This window comes from Batrachochytrium dendrobatidis (assembly GCF_000203795.2).
Source record: "Batrachochytrium dendrobatidis JAM81 unplaced genomic scaffold BATDEscaffold_10, whole genome shotgun sequence".
In the NCBI taxonomy this organism is placed as follows: domain Eukaryota; kingdom Fungi; phylum Chytridiomycota; class Chytridiomycetes; order Rhizophydiales; genus Batrachochytrium; species Batrachochytrium dendrobatidis.
The window spans coordinates 466,051-482,229 of NW_006281108.1; the positions used below are offsets into that span (position 1 = coordinate 466,051).

The 16,179-nt window shown below is 40.3% G+C and overlaps 7 protein-coding genes across 7 annotated transcripts; 3 read left to right on the plus strand and 4 right to left on the minus strand.

The window, feature by feature from the left end:
• Positions 1-76: 76 nt before the first annotated feature.
• Positions 77-2,060, plus strand: BATDEDRAFT_26561 (uncharacterized protein; the record flags this gene model as incomplete). The annotated part of the gene is made up of 3 exons (XM_006680637.1): positions 77-947; positions 1,074-1,967; positions 2,002-2,060. 3 exons carry the CDS (start codon positions 77-79, stop codon positions 2,058-2,060), a joined length of 1,824 nt encoding a protein of 607 aa, XP_006680700.1.
• Positions 2,061-2,338: 278 nt separating this feature from the next.
• On the minus strand, positions 2,339-3,283 carry BATDEDRAFT_26562 (uncharacterized protein; the record flags this gene model as incomplete). The annotated part of the gene is made up of 4 exons (XM_006680638.1): positions 2,339-2,396; positions 2,480-2,710; positions 2,772-2,902; positions 3,017-3,283. The coding sequence occupies 4 exons, from the start codon at positions 3,281-3,283 to the stop codon at positions 2,339-2,341; spliced, it is 687 nt and encodes a 228-aa protein (XP_006680701.1).
• A 286-nt stretch (positions 3,284-3,569) lies between these two features.
• BATDEDRAFT_90433 (uncharacterized protein) lies at positions 3,570-10,180 on the plus strand (the record flags this gene model as incomplete). The annotated part of the gene is made up of 12 exons (XM_006680802.1): positions 3,570-3,980; positions 4,142-4,199; positions 4,290-4,412; positions 4,531-4,761; positions 4,848-4,908; positions 4,995-7,743; positions 7,813-8,123; positions 8,192-8,537; positions 8,633-9,123; positions 9,203-9,315; positions 9,409-9,824; positions 9,887-10,180. 12 exons carry the CDS (start codon positions 3,570-3,572, stop codon positions 10,166-10,168), a joined length of 5,592 nt encoding a protein of 1,863 aa, XP_006680865.1. The 3' UTR covers positions 10,169-10,180.
• A 6-nt stretch (positions 10,181-10,186) lies between these two features.
• Positions 10,187-11,227, minus strand: BATDEDRAFT_90434 (uncharacterized protein; the record flags this gene model as incomplete). The annotated part of the gene is made up of 3 exons (XM_006680878.1): positions 10,187-10,678; positions 10,756-10,875; positions 11,225-11,227. The coding sequence occupies 3 exons, from the start codon at positions 11,225-11,227 to the stop codon at positions 10,349-10,351; spliced, it is 453 nt and encodes a 150-aa protein (XP_006680941.1). The 3' UTR covers positions 10,187-10,348.
• Positions 11,228-12,493: 1,266 nt separating this feature from the next.
• BATDEDRAFT_7338 (uncharacterized protein) lies at positions 12,494-12,733 on the minus strand (the record flags this gene model as incomplete). Its single annotated transcript, XM_006680540.1, has 1 exon — positions 12,494-12,733. A coding segment is annotated over one exon (240 nt), but the record flags the coding sequence as incomplete, so codon positions are not given.
• A 1,664-nt stretch (positions 12,734-14,397) lies between these two features.
• Positions 14,398-14,790, plus strand: BATDEDRAFT_26566 (uncharacterized protein; the record flags this gene model as incomplete). The annotated part of the gene is made up of 2 exons (XM_006680639.1): positions 14,398-14,594; positions 14,670-14,790. The coding sequence occupies 2 exons, from the start codon at positions 14,398-14,400 to the stop codon at positions 14,788-14,790; spliced, it is 318 nt and encodes a 105-aa protein (XP_006680702.1).
• A 143-nt stretch (positions 14,791-14,933) lies between these two features.
• Positions 14,934-15,999, minus strand: BATDEDRAFT_12866 (trans-2-enoyl-CoA reductase (NADPH) TSC13; the record flags this gene model as incomplete). Its single annotated transcript, XM_006680542.1, has 5 exons — positions 14,934-15,064; positions 15,185-15,284; positions 15,363-15,603; positions 15,709-15,788; positions 15,874-15,999. Coding segments are annotated over 5 exons (678 nt in total), but the record flags the coding sequence as incomplete, so codon positions are not given.
• Positions 16,000-16,179: the final 180 nt, after the last annotated feature.

Sequence of the window (16,179 nt, forward strand, 5' to 3'; positions counted from 1 at the left end):
ATCTCAGCCCAACAGAACCAGCTTGACAACCATTCCTAACCCAATTCAAATTGCCATCTCTTGAAAACAGTGTCCAATGCGGGATGGGGTTTCAAGGAACGCTAAAAGACAAAGTAAGCAAAGCATATCAGAATTGGAGCAAGAAACTCACAAAGCGCCAATATCCAGTGAATTAGACTTTTCACCAGCTGCATTGGAATGCAACCAGGACGAGCACACTGCATCTTGCAGTATTATTTGTGATACATTTTGTCGGAATGGCCGTCTAAATGCCAGTTGTATTCACAGGATTGAATTAAGCTCAGATTCAATCCCAAAACTACTATTCAACCCAGTCAAGTCTTTAGGTCAGCAGCTGGAACAGGACCTGCAATCACACGCACCTCTGCCATTTATACCCAAGATATTTTTACAGCCCAAAAAGTTTCATATCAGGATTGTGGACACCAAGACATGCATCAGGTCTGGTGGGCTGAAACCTGTAGCTACGGTTTTATCCACTGCTGATACTTTAGTGAATCTACTTGCATGTAACATTCAAAAAAATCTGTATTGCCATGAAAAACTGCTATTCAAAGGACAATCCGCTCATATCAAGGACTCTGTTGGCAACACACTGCTACATGGTTTAAATGCTCTCAAAACTGATAAGCTTTTTCGCGTCAATTCAATCACGCAGTCTAGGTTATATGATCCATTCCCCAATATATTGCATATAGATTCCAAACCTCATGATGGATTGAGACCATTGAGATATGCAATGAACCACAACTCACTTTTGTCAATTGATTCAGTATCACAGACACCTTTGCGTGTGTTTGTGATGAATAGATTGAAATTAGATCACCCAGAACTCGTAGATTCATTGTTATCGCAAATCAACGAGTCCAAAAATGAGCCAAACACTCGGTACACCATTCAGTCAAAAGAATCAAACAGTAGCCCAGGTAAAGTATCTTGCGAATAAGAACAAGCGGTTTTGTATTTAGTTTGTTTTGATGATTCAAGAGTATGCTTATTGAATAGTACTGTATATTACATATCATTTGAATGCAACCGTTTTAATATTTTAGTCACAGTCGATGATAGTGTGAAAAGTCGCCTACTTTGTGACAGGCACAGCAGTCAAGACACTGATATTTTAAATATGGCATCACAGTCTAAAAATTGTACCATTTTGCAACACACCACTGATGCACTGGAGTTTAACATGCCCACTCCAATATCAAGTCAAGAAAGTTTATCTCGATGTTTGACCACAACATCATCTATCGAGCCAACCCATTTAATACCCAACGCATCCATCCAAAAAAAGACGCCATCTAAACCATCAAACTCGCTAAAGTCTATTTTAAAGCAGCGACCTGTTGCCTCCAAACCAAGTGCTGATGCGTGTCAACAATTAATACAGCATCCAAAACACGATATTTATCCCATAAGTAGTACGTCTATAGCAAATCGACATTCTTCAGTTTTATCTGCTGTGCCGAGTGTGGGTGGTTATGCAGCAGCATTTCGCAAAAACCCAACTATCCACTTTGATTTTAATGTTTATCGACATTTCCAGACCTACAAAGATCCAGTGGTCAAAAGGGATAAAAAACCGACACTACGGCATTTGAAAAAAGTAAACACTTTAGATACTCAAGTACCAGACAATGAAACGGCCGTAGATAAACCTAAACCAGTAGTCTTGAAACGTCAATCACAAACATCTTTAGCAACAGACACTCACTTGAGACGATCAACACAGTTTGAATTAACACCAAATGATTTTAATTCATGTCGTGTAGAGGATTCTAATGAAACCCAAGTTACACAAGATTCTGTAAAGTTTCCGTTTAAACCGAAATTAATAACTGAAACTCATAGCATGCCACAAAAACCCTTGGTTGCCGAGACAAGACGATCAAGACGTTCCGAACCTCAATGTTTTACCATGGCATCTGCAAACAAAGTATCAACCTGTGAAATAACAAACCTACCTAGAGGTTTGAACAGACCAGTTTATTCCAATCTACAACCAGCAGGACTTTCACAACACACACAGGGTTCAGTGAATACTTTTCGTCGATTCTACAAACCAGCTGCAGATTACAAGCAAGATTCACGGCTTCGAACGAGTGAGCAAACAGACGGAATGTATCATTTAATAAATGATGAGTGGGATATCTATCCACGAATACAGCCAGCTTGTAACAGGGCAACCCATCGAATCCAGTCACAACATATGTCTTATCCCTCACAACAATACCAACATACATGGATGAATGAGTACGACCCACAACCGCCCAGTCAGGAATATTATTTTTATTAAGCAAAGGATTGGTTTTAGACTTTAGAGCGCGATTGTGCCTTCATCCTGGTGATTTCTTCCAAACCAAAGGATCATTGAACTAAAGAAATAAATATGGATGAAAGTAGAAACACAATGAGTTGAGTGAACAAGCTATAAAAGGTACAAAGAGATGCAAATTACCTGAAGAATATGAGAAAGTTTTGGATTGTGATGGCTTGACCGAGATAAAAGGCATCTCCAGACACGTTTGGAATAATAAACTTGAGACTAAGAACAGCCAAAGCTCCACCAAGAGAACCCAATGCCATCGTCACACCCAGAAAAGCACACGCTCTTGCCTTGCATGCGACACTAGGTCCGGAATATTCAAAGTCGTCTGCATTTAGAGTTTCACGATCGATAAGATTGACACTATAATTTGAATACACAAGTCAACAAGTGTGTTCAGAACAGCCAAGAGAAGAAGACTTACATGATCAATGCAACAGTTGAGATGATGCCAGGGGCCCAATCTTCAAACCCAACTTGAACGACAGGAATAGAACCAGCTTTTGAGCCATTGAATGCAATGCCATCAATAAACAGCCACCATCCAATAGCAAACTATAGTAATACCAAGACAATCCAGGGTTGAAAATGAGACTCGATTGAATCAGATTTAAATTGCAACAAGCATATTTGAAATGCATTAAACAGACAAGCAATGCGTTGAATTACCAGCGCACCGGCAGTATAACCAATAGCTTGTCTACGAACTAGATCCAGCATAGAAGTAGAATGCAAACACATGTTCTTGAGTGTAAAGCAAGCATCACCACAGTAGAATGGAGAGCGACGGGATGAATTGGGTCTGTGAATGTTCAAGGCAGGGCCTCCTGGACCAGTGTTTGAGCCAAGAAAGGGAGTTGTTGGAACAGGGACTCCAGTGGCAGGATGCTGCATGTTGCTGTCCGTGTCCATAGAGAGAGGTTGATAGCGAGGCATTGAAAGTATTTTGAATAAAGGCTTGAAATCAAAGAGATTAAAAATTGATTCTTATCAACAGATTCTTGTTAACAGATTCTTACTAATAAATTCTTATCAACAGATTCTTATTAACAGATTCTTATTAATAGATTCTTACTAATAAATCAACTCTCTTTTAAACTGTTTCTTCAAGAATGGCCAAAATAACTTATTTTATGGCCAAAATTCAATCAATTCTTAAAACAGTTGCACTGCAATTTATTCAACTTTCACTTGTTTTGCGTGGATTGTTCGTAAACTGCCCATGTCGCTACTCATGCCAGATAGACCTGCGTCGTCTGCTACGTCCTTGGCATCTAGATACCGTCCAGAGTTGTCATGGGATCAGATTGTGTCTGCAGAAATTGCCAGTGTGACGAGCAGCATGCGTCGTAATGCTCGCTGGAGTATTGACCGGAACCATAGGCAGGACTCGCTGATTCAAGCAACTCTGAATCAGCAAAACCATCGGCAGAATAATGCAGAACAGGATGACAGTTCTTCTCCTCATCTCACCGCCGGTCGAACAAACGGTGCCTCTGGCTCAAACGCTTATGATTATCTCGCTGATATTTCATTGCGTGAAAGCTCTGGGCTTGAATACCTTCGCATGTTCACTGATCTGGCATCAAGGCGTGATCCTTCTTTACGGGCTGGTCCATTTCCAACTCTACCTGTAAGTACAGTCACAGAATTTCGTGTTGTGTTGGCAAGGCACTTAATTCAAAGTTAAACCTCTGGATTTACTCTTGATCCAATCAACTGTCATGCTATACTTTCTAGCCACTATCTTGCTGTGAATAGTCTTGTTTACTTTTTTAAATACTGTTTATATAGGAGAGTTTGTTGTTGCAAGGCTTTTCTCGACTTAAAGCAAGACTGACCATTATCCAAAGTAGGTTCATACTCTGCGTCCAATCGTTTATCATGGTCGTTGTTATAGTAAAGTCATGATGCTAACTGGAATACATATCCCACTAAATAGATTTGCGCGATCTTGACCCTTTGCATTTATTGGATCCTTTCTTGAATGTCATCAAAAGTGGCGAAACAAATGGTCATATTACTGGTGTAGCTCTTGAAAGTGTCGAAACATTCATCAACTATCGTGTTCTTGGCAAGTGATCGATATTGGATTTATTCTAGTGCAATCTCTGGTGTATTCAAATACAGTCGTACCTTTTGTTTCCTGATTGAAGCTGACCAAAATTGAATACCATGTACAGATCCTCACCATCCAGATCTTTCCAGTGCGGTTGTTGCGCTTGCTGATGCTGTCACCCATTGCAGATTCGAAGGAACAGATATTGTTTCCGACGAAGTCGTCTTATCTCGTGTTTTGCGTCTTTTTCGAACTATTGTTCTTTCCGATGCCGGGAAAAAGTGTTTAGATGACAAGTCTCTGTGTGCTATGGTGGAGGTATCTTTTGGAATTCACTATCCATCACGTATCAGTGGTAAATGATTCATTGTTGCTTGTATGCCAAAGTTTTGTGTAAATTCTAAAAAACCACCTGGTGGTTAACTGTATTTTTATATTTAGAAATGCTTCGAAAATCAGCAGAAGAAACCTTGCTGGTGCTTGTTCAAAGCGCTTTTGAGCGGTAATTAAATTCATCTAAACGATTTACTTGATAGTGCTGATATCTCGAAACTCATTTTCTGTTTATGGATCAATCTACCAACTCAGTCTTGCAGTCATTACAAAGGAACGTGAACATCGACAGACTTTGAAATCCAAAGTTTCAATGAGTCGTGGCTTACGGAATCACGCATCATCTACTCTTAGCGAGGACTACATTTCTCCACTCAGATATGGCGGACTAGAAAATGAAACCAGTCAGAGTGAGTTGATCGACTTCAATTCATCTCCAAATCGACAGCAAAAGGAATTGACGAATTCCTCGCAAGACTTGACAGCTGTTTCTTCACAACCCTTTGGGCTTCCTGCTATTTTGGAGATTACTCGAGTATTGATTACTTTGATTGATCCTTCAAACAGAACACAGACAGATAGTCTACATCGCGTTTTAGGTCTGCGTTTACTGCGACGTGGGCTTGAGATCTCTGGCAAGTCTTTAGGAAAATGGATTGGCTTTGGCTATGCAGTGAGTGAGCAATTAAAAAAAACACCTGAAAAATCACGCAAGCCTGAAGTCACTCGACGAACAAGCTGTTCTATGGAAATGAAAATCACTACTGAACACCCTGCACAAGTCGTTAGTGTACATCCCAATGGAGATATGCTTCATTCGGATGGATTACATCGCATTGTAGACGTAGGCAGTCCTCAGTTGATTCCCGAATTGAGAAATAACGAGGTCACAGACATAACCTTGGACTCTACTAGTCTGAGTGATGAAAGCGAGCAACCATTGTTGGATAAAAAAACTCACGAGACAATTGCATCTGAACAGACTTTGGCACCAGATATCACTTTGAAACAAGATTTGACGTGTGATGATAAGAAACCGTTACTGGAAGACACTGAGCAAGATCTTGAAAACAATGCTTCTCTTTTGACGACTACTCATCAAGAACTGCATGCTGACTTACATGCTGATTTTCAGCGTATGGCTATTAGTTTAAGAGATATGATTACCAATGATCTTTGCAAACATCTTTTTTTACTTTTATACAACTCCAATGTGACATTCACCAATCCGCCTTCTTGGCAAACTCTCTCGCTACTTACGCAGCTTTTAAAAACAATTTTGGCGCTTTTTAACACAGTTCGCGAGTATTTATTTCCACAACAGCAATGGCTTATTCAGTTTCTAATCCAGCAGTGCGTGTCTGGTGTTGTTGGTTGGGATATCGAAGATTGGGCTACTCCAAGTGGTTCATTCAATGACTATGTTCGCTCTCGTGGTGAAACTTCCCCTGTATCTGGAAATCAGCGTCTTGGCTATGAGATTATTGTTGGTGAAGTGCGTGAAATCTATCTTGAAACTCTTCTTCAGCTAGCTCGATCCCCTTCGTTTTTTGTGGATATGTATGTGTACTATGACAGCGACATGATGTCTTCTTGCCATCTGTTTGAAGAATTGTTGGGATTTTTGTCAAAATCCTCTTTTCCAGATCTCACACCTGGTGGACCAGCCACATCTAGTATCCATCAAGCACAATGCTTTGACGGTTTGCTGCTGTTTTTGAGACGTTTGGTCGATCGACGCAACATGATTGGTCGGCTTCCCGAAGTCTTATCCCACAACATTTTTGAACCAAAGCCCAGCAATGCAGCTGTTTCGGATCTGTTTTCTGGTACTGAACAAGAAACCGCCGCATATGCTCCTCAAACACTAGTAAATAATCGCAAACGAAAGCGAATCATGAGTGAAGGCGCGGCAAAATTCAATGCTTCATTAAAAGAGGGAATCAAGTTTTTCCAAGAGCATGGGATTTTGCCTGATCCTCTTACGCCCATTTCCATGGCTCATTTTTTTGCATATACGCCCAATTTAAGCAAAAAGTTTATTGGTGAATATTTTTCAAAGCCGCAAAATGTAGAAACGCTTGGGTTATTTGTCGAACTATTTGATTTTCATGGCAAGCGAATTGACGAGGCAATGCGAATTTTACTGGAAAAGTTTAGGATTCCTGGCGAGTCTCAGCAAATTGAGCGAGTAATGGATGCATTTTCAAAATGGTATTTCGAGTCTATCCAAGACGACCCCAACCGTGAGATTGCTACAGAAAGCGACACCGCGGTGCTTGCATTTTCAGTCATTATGCTGAATACTGATCAACACAACCCACAAGTCAAACGACGCATGACATTCCATGATTATTCCCGTAATGTGCGTGGACTCAATAGTGGCAAAGACTTTTCAATAGACTATCTCAGGGAAATATATGATGCAATCAAGCACACAGAAATTGTAATGGCTGAAGAGCAAGGAGGCGAGCTGAGTTTTAATTTCAAGTGGCGACAAATCTTGGCTCGTGCACCTGAGATTGTTCAGCTTTCAAATCGAGATACGACAGTTTACAATAAGGACATGTTTATATCTATATGGGGGCCTATGCTTGCTGCTATTTTCTATACGTTTGACAATGCAGAGGACAATATGTCGCTTCAAAAGGCAATTGCTGGAGTACAGCACTGCGCAGTACTTGCATCACACTATGATCTTTCTCATGTATTTGATTATATTATTATATCACTACTACGAATGACTGGGTTGAACAAATCCAGTCGTGTTCTTCCTGTAGAAAAAGACATTGCTGCGTTGCAGCTGATGTTTGAGCCTCAGCTGCTAGATACTGCTTCTTTGTCCGACTCGGAGCTTACACTCTTGCGACGTCGCGAGCGTGCACATCAGCCTGATCGCTGGCTAGTTGATTTTGGAGGCAATTATCGAGGACAGGCAGCAGCGGTTCTTGCATTCAATCTTGCTAGTGACTATGGCAATACGATTCGCGAGTCCTGGAAGCATGTATGATTACTCTGATGTTTTTTGTATCTTGATTTAAACTTCAACTCACATTTTTATGGTTGATTCTAGATTATTTATTCAATTGGAAATCTATTTCTTCATCAAATTCTTCCAATATCTTTGCTGGCTGTTGAGCATTTTGGACATGACAATGTTCTCATTCCACGAGTTAAGCCTTCTACTTTAAATAAGCAGGCCAACGAGGTGACATCTACTCGCAAGGAGGCTGGCATATTCTCCACTCTATCCCAGCTACTTTCTTTGGGCTCACAGCAATACAACGACGACTATGATCTTCATCCAGACGATATAGTTTATGAACGCATGGCATCAGAGTGTGTCACCTTGTGCAGAATCGAAGAACTGATTGCAGATACAAGGTGAGTGATGGTTTATGTTATTGAATTCGTGTTGCAATCTATTCAACCAGACCTATTCTTATGTCAAGGTTTCTGGAGGAACCTACTCTTACAAATCTGGTGACTACATTGATTGAAGCGTGCTACACGGATCCAGTAAAAATGGATGGAGCACATAATTCATTGGCCGATCAGCAGCCACTTGTGAAAGAGCCCGTTGCTTCACAGGACAAAGTATTTTCTGAATCGTGTGTATTTCAGCTTGAGCTGCTGCTCAATATTACGCTACGTAACCGTGATCGTATCCAAATTCTCTGGCCACAGATTTCGGCTCATCTGATGGAAGTATTCAGCAATCCCACTTTTGCACCTCCTGCTTTCCTTGATCATGCTGTTTCCTGTTTACTCCGTCTTTTATTGCGCCTACTTCACGTGGTATGCAACTACTTTTGAATACGTTTGCGTCATACTTGTTTAATTATTTTCATTTAATTTGACTGCTTTAAATTTGATTGAAACATGTCATTCAGGAGGAGATTCAGACGGAGATCTTTGGACTATTGGATAAAGTATCCAAATTCCCCGCTGATCTAATGCATGCAGTTGGCGAATCTCTTGTTGCTGGTCTCTTGTCTGTTTTAATGACCAACATTTCGATTGTTGCCAAACATCAGTCTCGTTGGTTGACTGTTTTGCATGTTCTCTCGGCGACCTCGAGCCATCCAGGTGCTGCCTCATTTGGATTCGAAGCTGCTTGCCTGCTTGTTTCCAATCATCCCGACTCACCAGTCACTGCAGATAATTTTGGCGAGTGTGTTGATTTGCTTATTTCATTTGTAACTGCTACTGCTTCCAGCACGGGTGCCATCACTACTTCTACAGAGCTGCAACCTTTGATTTCAAATGTGCAAATCGGTCATGTTAGCGGTCACACATCACCTGCTCGCGTATCTGTTCGTGAACAACGATCACAGACGGAAGCAAGATCGCCTCTTTTGGTACATCGTGCCGAGCCTATTTGGTATGCGGCAGTTGTATTTTAAAACCCTTTTTGGTAGTTAAAAGAGATTGAACTGACATTTCTATTATTTGTTTGATAGTTCAACCCAGTTATCACCGTTAGATAGAGCTTTGATGGCAATAGAGAAACTGTATAAACTTCAGACCAAGATTCCAAAACTAATCGAGACCACTGGGATACAATCCAAACGAGGTATAATTGTCTGTTTTAATAGTACATGCATGAATTCAGAGTTTTATGTTTGTGATTTCACATGTATAATATGGTTGCTAATTAAATGTGTAGCCTGGTTTGAGTTTTGGCTCCCAGTTTTATCAGGACTAAGCCAACTTTGTTACCACCCACTACGCGAAGTACGACAACAAGCACTCACACTCCTTCAACGCAGCTTACTTTCAACCGAGTTGGAAATGAGTTTAGGTGAAACTGCAACCATTGTTTCTGTCGAGTGTCGTGTCGACTGCTTTGATAACGTGTTATACCCACTGCTGGATGAGCTACTCAGACCAGAAGTTTATCGACTCAATCCACATGGAATTGAAGAAACACGTGTGAGAGCAGTCGCATTGCTTTCCAAAATCTTCTTGAGGTTTATGCCACTGCTAGTCAACAGTAAAGAATTACCACGGATCTGGGTCCGTATTCTCCAGTATGTGTGTCAGTTTCTTGGTGCTGGCGGACGACAGCGCCGTGAATTTGTGGTAAGCATTGTCAAAGTCTTGTAGGTTTGCAGCTTTATGTTTTAACTCGTGTATATTTCTAGGTTGAAGGAGTTCAAGAATCGCTCAAAAATCTGTTGCTGGTGCTTTCGGCAGAAGGGATTCTTTGGCAGCCCAAATCCACAGACAATCCAGCAGATGTAAATCTGTGGGAGCTAACGTGGTCTACTATTGGCCAATTTCTTCCCAGTCTGCAAGATGAACTTTTCCCGCCTACTCAAGTTTTACCTCTGCAGCCTGCTGCACTGTCCGAGGCATTGCCATCTCAAACAGGTCAGCCAGCTGACTCTGGCGCAACACAAGAAGCAAGTCTTCCCTCTGAATAAATCCGACTTTTCAACAAATAGAATCTTAATTGTTTCATGATCCATGTAATCCTTTTTAATAACAAATTACCACTGAAAATCTAGACAGATGAGAAGGAATTTGTTTTATAAAAACACAATCATGATCGTTTCAGAAAAAACAGCCATAGCAATACCACTGCATAATAAAAGCAATGTAAACTACAGACGACGACCACGACGACCACCCTTCCTTCTGGTAGAATCGGAGGGGACGGGAGTGACATCTTCAATACGGCCAATTCTCATACCAGCACGGGCAAGAGCACGAAGAGCACTCTGGGCACCAGGTCCAGGAGTTTTAGTACCGGTACCACCGGTAGCACGGAGCTTGATATGAAGAGCGGTGATGCCAACTTCCTTGCACTTGACGGCAACATCCTGAGCAGCCAACATAGCAGCGTAAGGAGAAGACTCGTCACGATCAGCTTTGACCTTCATGCCACCAGTAACACGGACAATGGTTTCACGTCCAGTCAGATCAGTGACATGCTATATTGTATCAAATGGGTATCAGATATCCAGACGGAACCAACACAGATGATACAAGATCCTGTAAAATCACTTACAACAAAGGTGTCGTTGAAGCTGGCGAAAATGCGAGCAACACCAAAGACGTTCTCGCCTTCAAGTGCCTTGGGACCAAGCTGGACATTCTCCTGCTGCTGAACCTTTTTAACTTTGGGTGCCTACGATCAAGATTTCAACATGACGGTAAGTAAATGAATACAAAGCAACAATGAGCTCTAGCCGACATTGAATCGAGTCATAAAACTCTGACTTCTCTCTCTGTCTATATCCAATCCATACTAATCCCTTGTACTGTACACTATTGTCCAGTGAAAGTTACTCGAAAGGGTTGTGCACATTGGCGAGTTTCCAATACACTCAATCTGACTTTAAACCTTGGCTTGAGAACCAATCCAGGTTAAATGCATGCATGAGCTTGTTGGTAAATATAACGGATGGATGGATGAGAGAGGATGTCGGATTCAATGGCAGGCCGACTCGCCGGTCAGGGGTCATAGTGGCATTTACCATTGATGTCTCGTTAAATTGTTTGTCGTGGGGAAAACAGGCGAAAACACACTTTGCTGTAAAACCAAGTTGTATGGGTCACGTGTTTTAAACTGCACTTTCTGATATTCTGGAAATCTGGATAGATTGTGTTGGAAACTCGATCGTACTCTAAATGTAAATTCAAAAGGTTGGAAATCATAAGTTGAAACCATTGTGCAGTATTTTCTCAAGTGTGTCATGTTTGATCGGTATTACGAGAAAAATGACTGCCATGAAACTAATACTGATTAATGGTAGAGTAGTAACAGCTGTCATTCATTTGCAGTCGTATTCGCGTAAAATGAAACACTTGCATTTATCTTGTGGTAATTGACTCTATTTTGCTTTAGAATATACATTTGTTGAATATTTGTTGCGCATTCTTGATATACATTGATTTGAATAAACATTATCAACTTTTCAATAAACAGTGTCCATTATATGACGCACACAGTTATACTATTTTTCTGTACATTTGGCGATTATACATTGTACAATCAACAAGTTTGGACTCAGATCCATGTATTGTGTTTGACTGTCAATATTGTCAATACAACACTGTACACTCATTTGTTGTATTCTGAGTCACGGATACGATCGCAATCTAGTCCAGTAACAATCATGACACATGTCAGTAATGCAACTGTTGTTTACATGTCAATCACCCAATATTTAATTTTAAAAAAAGGAAAGTTGGAGGTTGAAAGAATGTCTAGGATGTGAAATGTGATGTAAACATCTGTATTTTTGTACAAGAATGAGCATAGAGGAGAAAGACCAGTGAATTAATGAGTTCAAAAAGCATAATGCTGCTCATCAAGTTTTGCACCAATCCAGCACGAGACAAGCCGTTTATCGTGTGTTTTGACTTGTGTTTCATTATATGTGAGTGCGGCTGCAAATAAATGATATGTGCAACATATACTCATTTATTGGTTGATCTAGAAAACGATCGCTTTCTACTAAGAATTCCAGTTAAAGGGAATTTAGAGGCCTGCTTGAGTTGACTTATATCCGCATCTGTATCTAAATGAACAGCATATCTGCCATGATTCAATAGTTTCTTTCGATTTACTTTTTCGGCTTCGCCTGATGCTTCTTGGATATGGTCTGCAAGTTTTGTATTTTTTTCCATAATAAATCCAATTGCTGATAATAGTTTACAAAGTCAAGGTTAGCTGCAACAAACGTGAATCAATACATATCAAGCACTTTAAACAACTCACATTCTCCTTTTCCATTATTGTTTCTTCCAACACGTCCTATTCTGTGCAGGTAATCGGCAGCATTTTTTGGAAAATCAAAATGAATTACTTTGGTAACATCTTTAAAATCAACACCACGAGATACAATATCCGTCGCAATCAAAATATGAATGTCGTCATTCGATGCAGTTTCTGTATCAGGAGTAACGTACATTTCTGAAAAACCAACAATAAAGCGTGATCTTTCTGCTCGATTTAGATCACCATGAGCAATGGAAAGAGTTACATTTCGAGGTAATGGCGGCTCTTGCATTTTAAGTTTGGTAGCCAAATCATCGTGTATTTTATCTGATCGACCTCCAGTACCACAAAATACTAACCACTTTTCAGACTTGGTACCTTGATCAAGCCGATCTGCAGCATTTTTTACTAAACCAACCAAGGTTTCCATCTTGGCATCCAGCTCGGCATTGCTATCTACTTCTGCAGACTTTGGCATTGCAATAAACTGCTCGTGAATATTGGTCGATACCTTGTGTAGAAAACTCGAGCTTACAACGGTTACATCGCCAAGTGCTTTGAAAATCAACGCACGGGGCACTTTGGATGTCTTGGCTTTTATAGGGGCCAAAGTGGCTGCCGCAAACACCATTTGCAATGGGTTTGATTCATGCCGATTGATAATAATACGACGTGCCATTTCCAATATATCAAAACCTGGACCTTCTTCAATTGCCAAGTCAGCTTCATCTAGAACAATCGCTTGTGTATGCTTTAAAAACGCTCTTAGATCTTTTTCCCGCTTGTAATGATTTAAAATCCCTGCGGCAGAAGCTATAGCAATATCTGGACTAGCCAATCTTGAGCTTGGGATACCTGCTGGAAGTGGTATCAGAGTACATGTAAGTGGTAGTCGAGTTTCATTGCGACTTTTGAGTATCTTTTCCAAAACTTGCATAATCTGGAGCTGAAGGTGTAGCGTGGTAGTCAAAAGCAAACATCGGGGAGATTTATTGTATGGATCCGTCGATTTTTTTTCTGCAGTCTCCAGCAATCTATCTATAATTGGAATCAAATAAGCTAATTGATAAAGGTTGGTGAGTGAATAGAACGTGCCAAGCCACAATGGCTTCTATTTCCAAACGCTGCATACCTAGAGTTTTTCCAGATCCTGTCTCTGCAGTGATGATTGTATGTTTTCCACTTTTAACAAGGTTGAATGCCTAGATTGGTTCAAGATGTCAAGACATGTTGAAAATTTGAAATTAAAGATTGATAAGAAATGCTCACCTTTTGCTGGATATTGGTTGGTTTAAAAATATTGTTTTCAGAAAGGTTTGCAGCCAGCTCTGGATGAATGAGCTTAAAGTAGTTTTCGACAGTGCTGTCAGGCTCTTCCACTGTGGCTATTGGATTGTTTCCACTTGTATAATGCCGAGTAGCTTTATGTATTGCATGCATATTCCAGTCCACTGATGGATATTTCCAACTTGGCAATGCTCTATTGAATGTGATTATGGATGAAACCGACACAGATGGCTTTCCAACAGGCGTCACATATTTCCATATATAACCCAAAGACAATCGCACATTGCTGGACATTTTCAAGAAATAAAAACTGGCAAGATTTGAATTATTTGACAGGATTGATAATTCATTAAAAATTCAACTGTTTTTTGCAAGCTACTCGGCAAGCTTCACAAGTGTTGGACACATACTCAAGACATGGCCAAACGGACTGCCTCGGGAAAGACAAAAACACTGGCTCAAACACATTTATCCGAGTTGGAACATGACAGGACTAAAGATACAACGGCAACACATGATGTCGCCTTGCAAGCAAAACCTCGACCAAAAACAACTAAAGTAGTGGTATCAAACCATATATGGCAGTATATGCTTGTTCAAATGTAATGATTATTGAACTTTACAGGTTTTGGTTTACAAATGCATAAACTAATCTCCAGTATTGATATCAGTGATTTTGCAAACCCAGCCGATCAGCCAGCCAATTTTGACGAGGCCATCTTTAAAAACATCATTGTAGTTTCGTTGCGCAAGACGTATGGAATTGTAGGCGCAGCGATCTCTGTTAGTTTGTTACACTTTGAATCTGGACGATCATGCATTCGTGTGCCATTCGAGTAAGTCATTCGCGGCAATCAATCTGTTTTGGTATCCTAGATTGGGATATTATGCGTCTAACAACATTTTTCAAGGCAAGCAGCAGTAGTATCAAGTGCATTGGCACTATGCTTGGAATATGATGGAGCAAGCTGTCGTATTCAAGTCATTGGACAGTCTCCATTTCTATGCTCATTGGCATTTCACCCTGTTTAAACCCTAATACATTTGCACTTTCAAGTTTATTTTCTCAATTCAATTGCATATTGAGCCAAAGTAGAGTTCCATGGATGTTTTTATCGAGTTGCACGTACAGTGTCGGGTTGTTTGCAGATGGAATTGCAATACTTGATACGTTTTTAAATGATGTAGGGTATAAGAATCTTGCGTCTACGGGGATACTTGTCGCCAAACTCTTTAATGTATCGCTTGTGCTTTTTGACTGCCCAAAAATACATTTGCACTGCTCCAACAATTGTAAAAAACCACACTATCATGAATAACAGCCAATTTTCAAAACAAAATACATGTTAGAGTTGTCGAGATACTGCAGATTGGACTTTGCCACAAACAGTACGATTGGCATTGAAATCAAATCAGAGATACTTACCAGCCAATGATCCGGTAATCAGAGAGAGTACGATCCATCCAAGAATTTCAAAAAAATAGTTTGGACAAGTCACATGGTTGAATCCGTAGCCCATTGGAATCTAGACAGAGTAATGTTCAGCAACAGTCTTGATATAGATTAATTCAAGTTTCAAAGTTTCTATTGCAATACAACTTACATTTCGAACACGAGTTCCAACAGGACGGAGGTTTCGCAAAGTGATGTGTGTCATCAAGTTTGAAACCTCGGCAAACAACCATATCAAAAGAAGCGGACCGAGAAACATGGGCTCTGTGAGGCCTTTAAAATATCCATGTTCATAGCCTGGCTGATAAAGGGGATAGGCAATCATAATGCCACCAATCACCCAATAATGGAAGCAATTTTTTGGAAGATTGCCAAGTGGCATAGTATCATTGCTAAATGAGCAAGACACATGCAGATCATAGTTAATACCAATCAGTCGAATAATGCCTAAACTCGGCGAATATCACTTGTTCCAAACTGGTCAATTCAAGAAATACCTGAAACGATGCAGATGAACCGTTTCCAGCTCGCGTTTGAAATAGTGGAGAATGATCATCATGAACGAGATCCTAGTTTGCTTTGGCGTCAGCATGCATTTGAAAAGCCATACACATATCAAGTTACGATACATACATCTGAACAGTAGTGCGACGAGGTGTAACGGATATCTCTTCTTGAGCAGGAGCAGCATAGAATATGCTTTGTCCCATGTACAAAGTCGTATGAATCAACAATGGTCCAAGGTATTCAATCAAGAATACAGTTCTCCAATCAATCTGTGGACCTATTGAATCAAGAATTGTGTTAGACTCAAAATGCCAACATCTGTCGAATAGTAGCCAAAATAAAGTACTTGCCAAGATCTTTGAAGTATACTTTTTCTGTAGCGAGAATGTAAATTTACAATAAACCGCCAATGTGATATAAACAAGTCAGGCATGATAAATAACAAAGCGTCAGTTTAATAG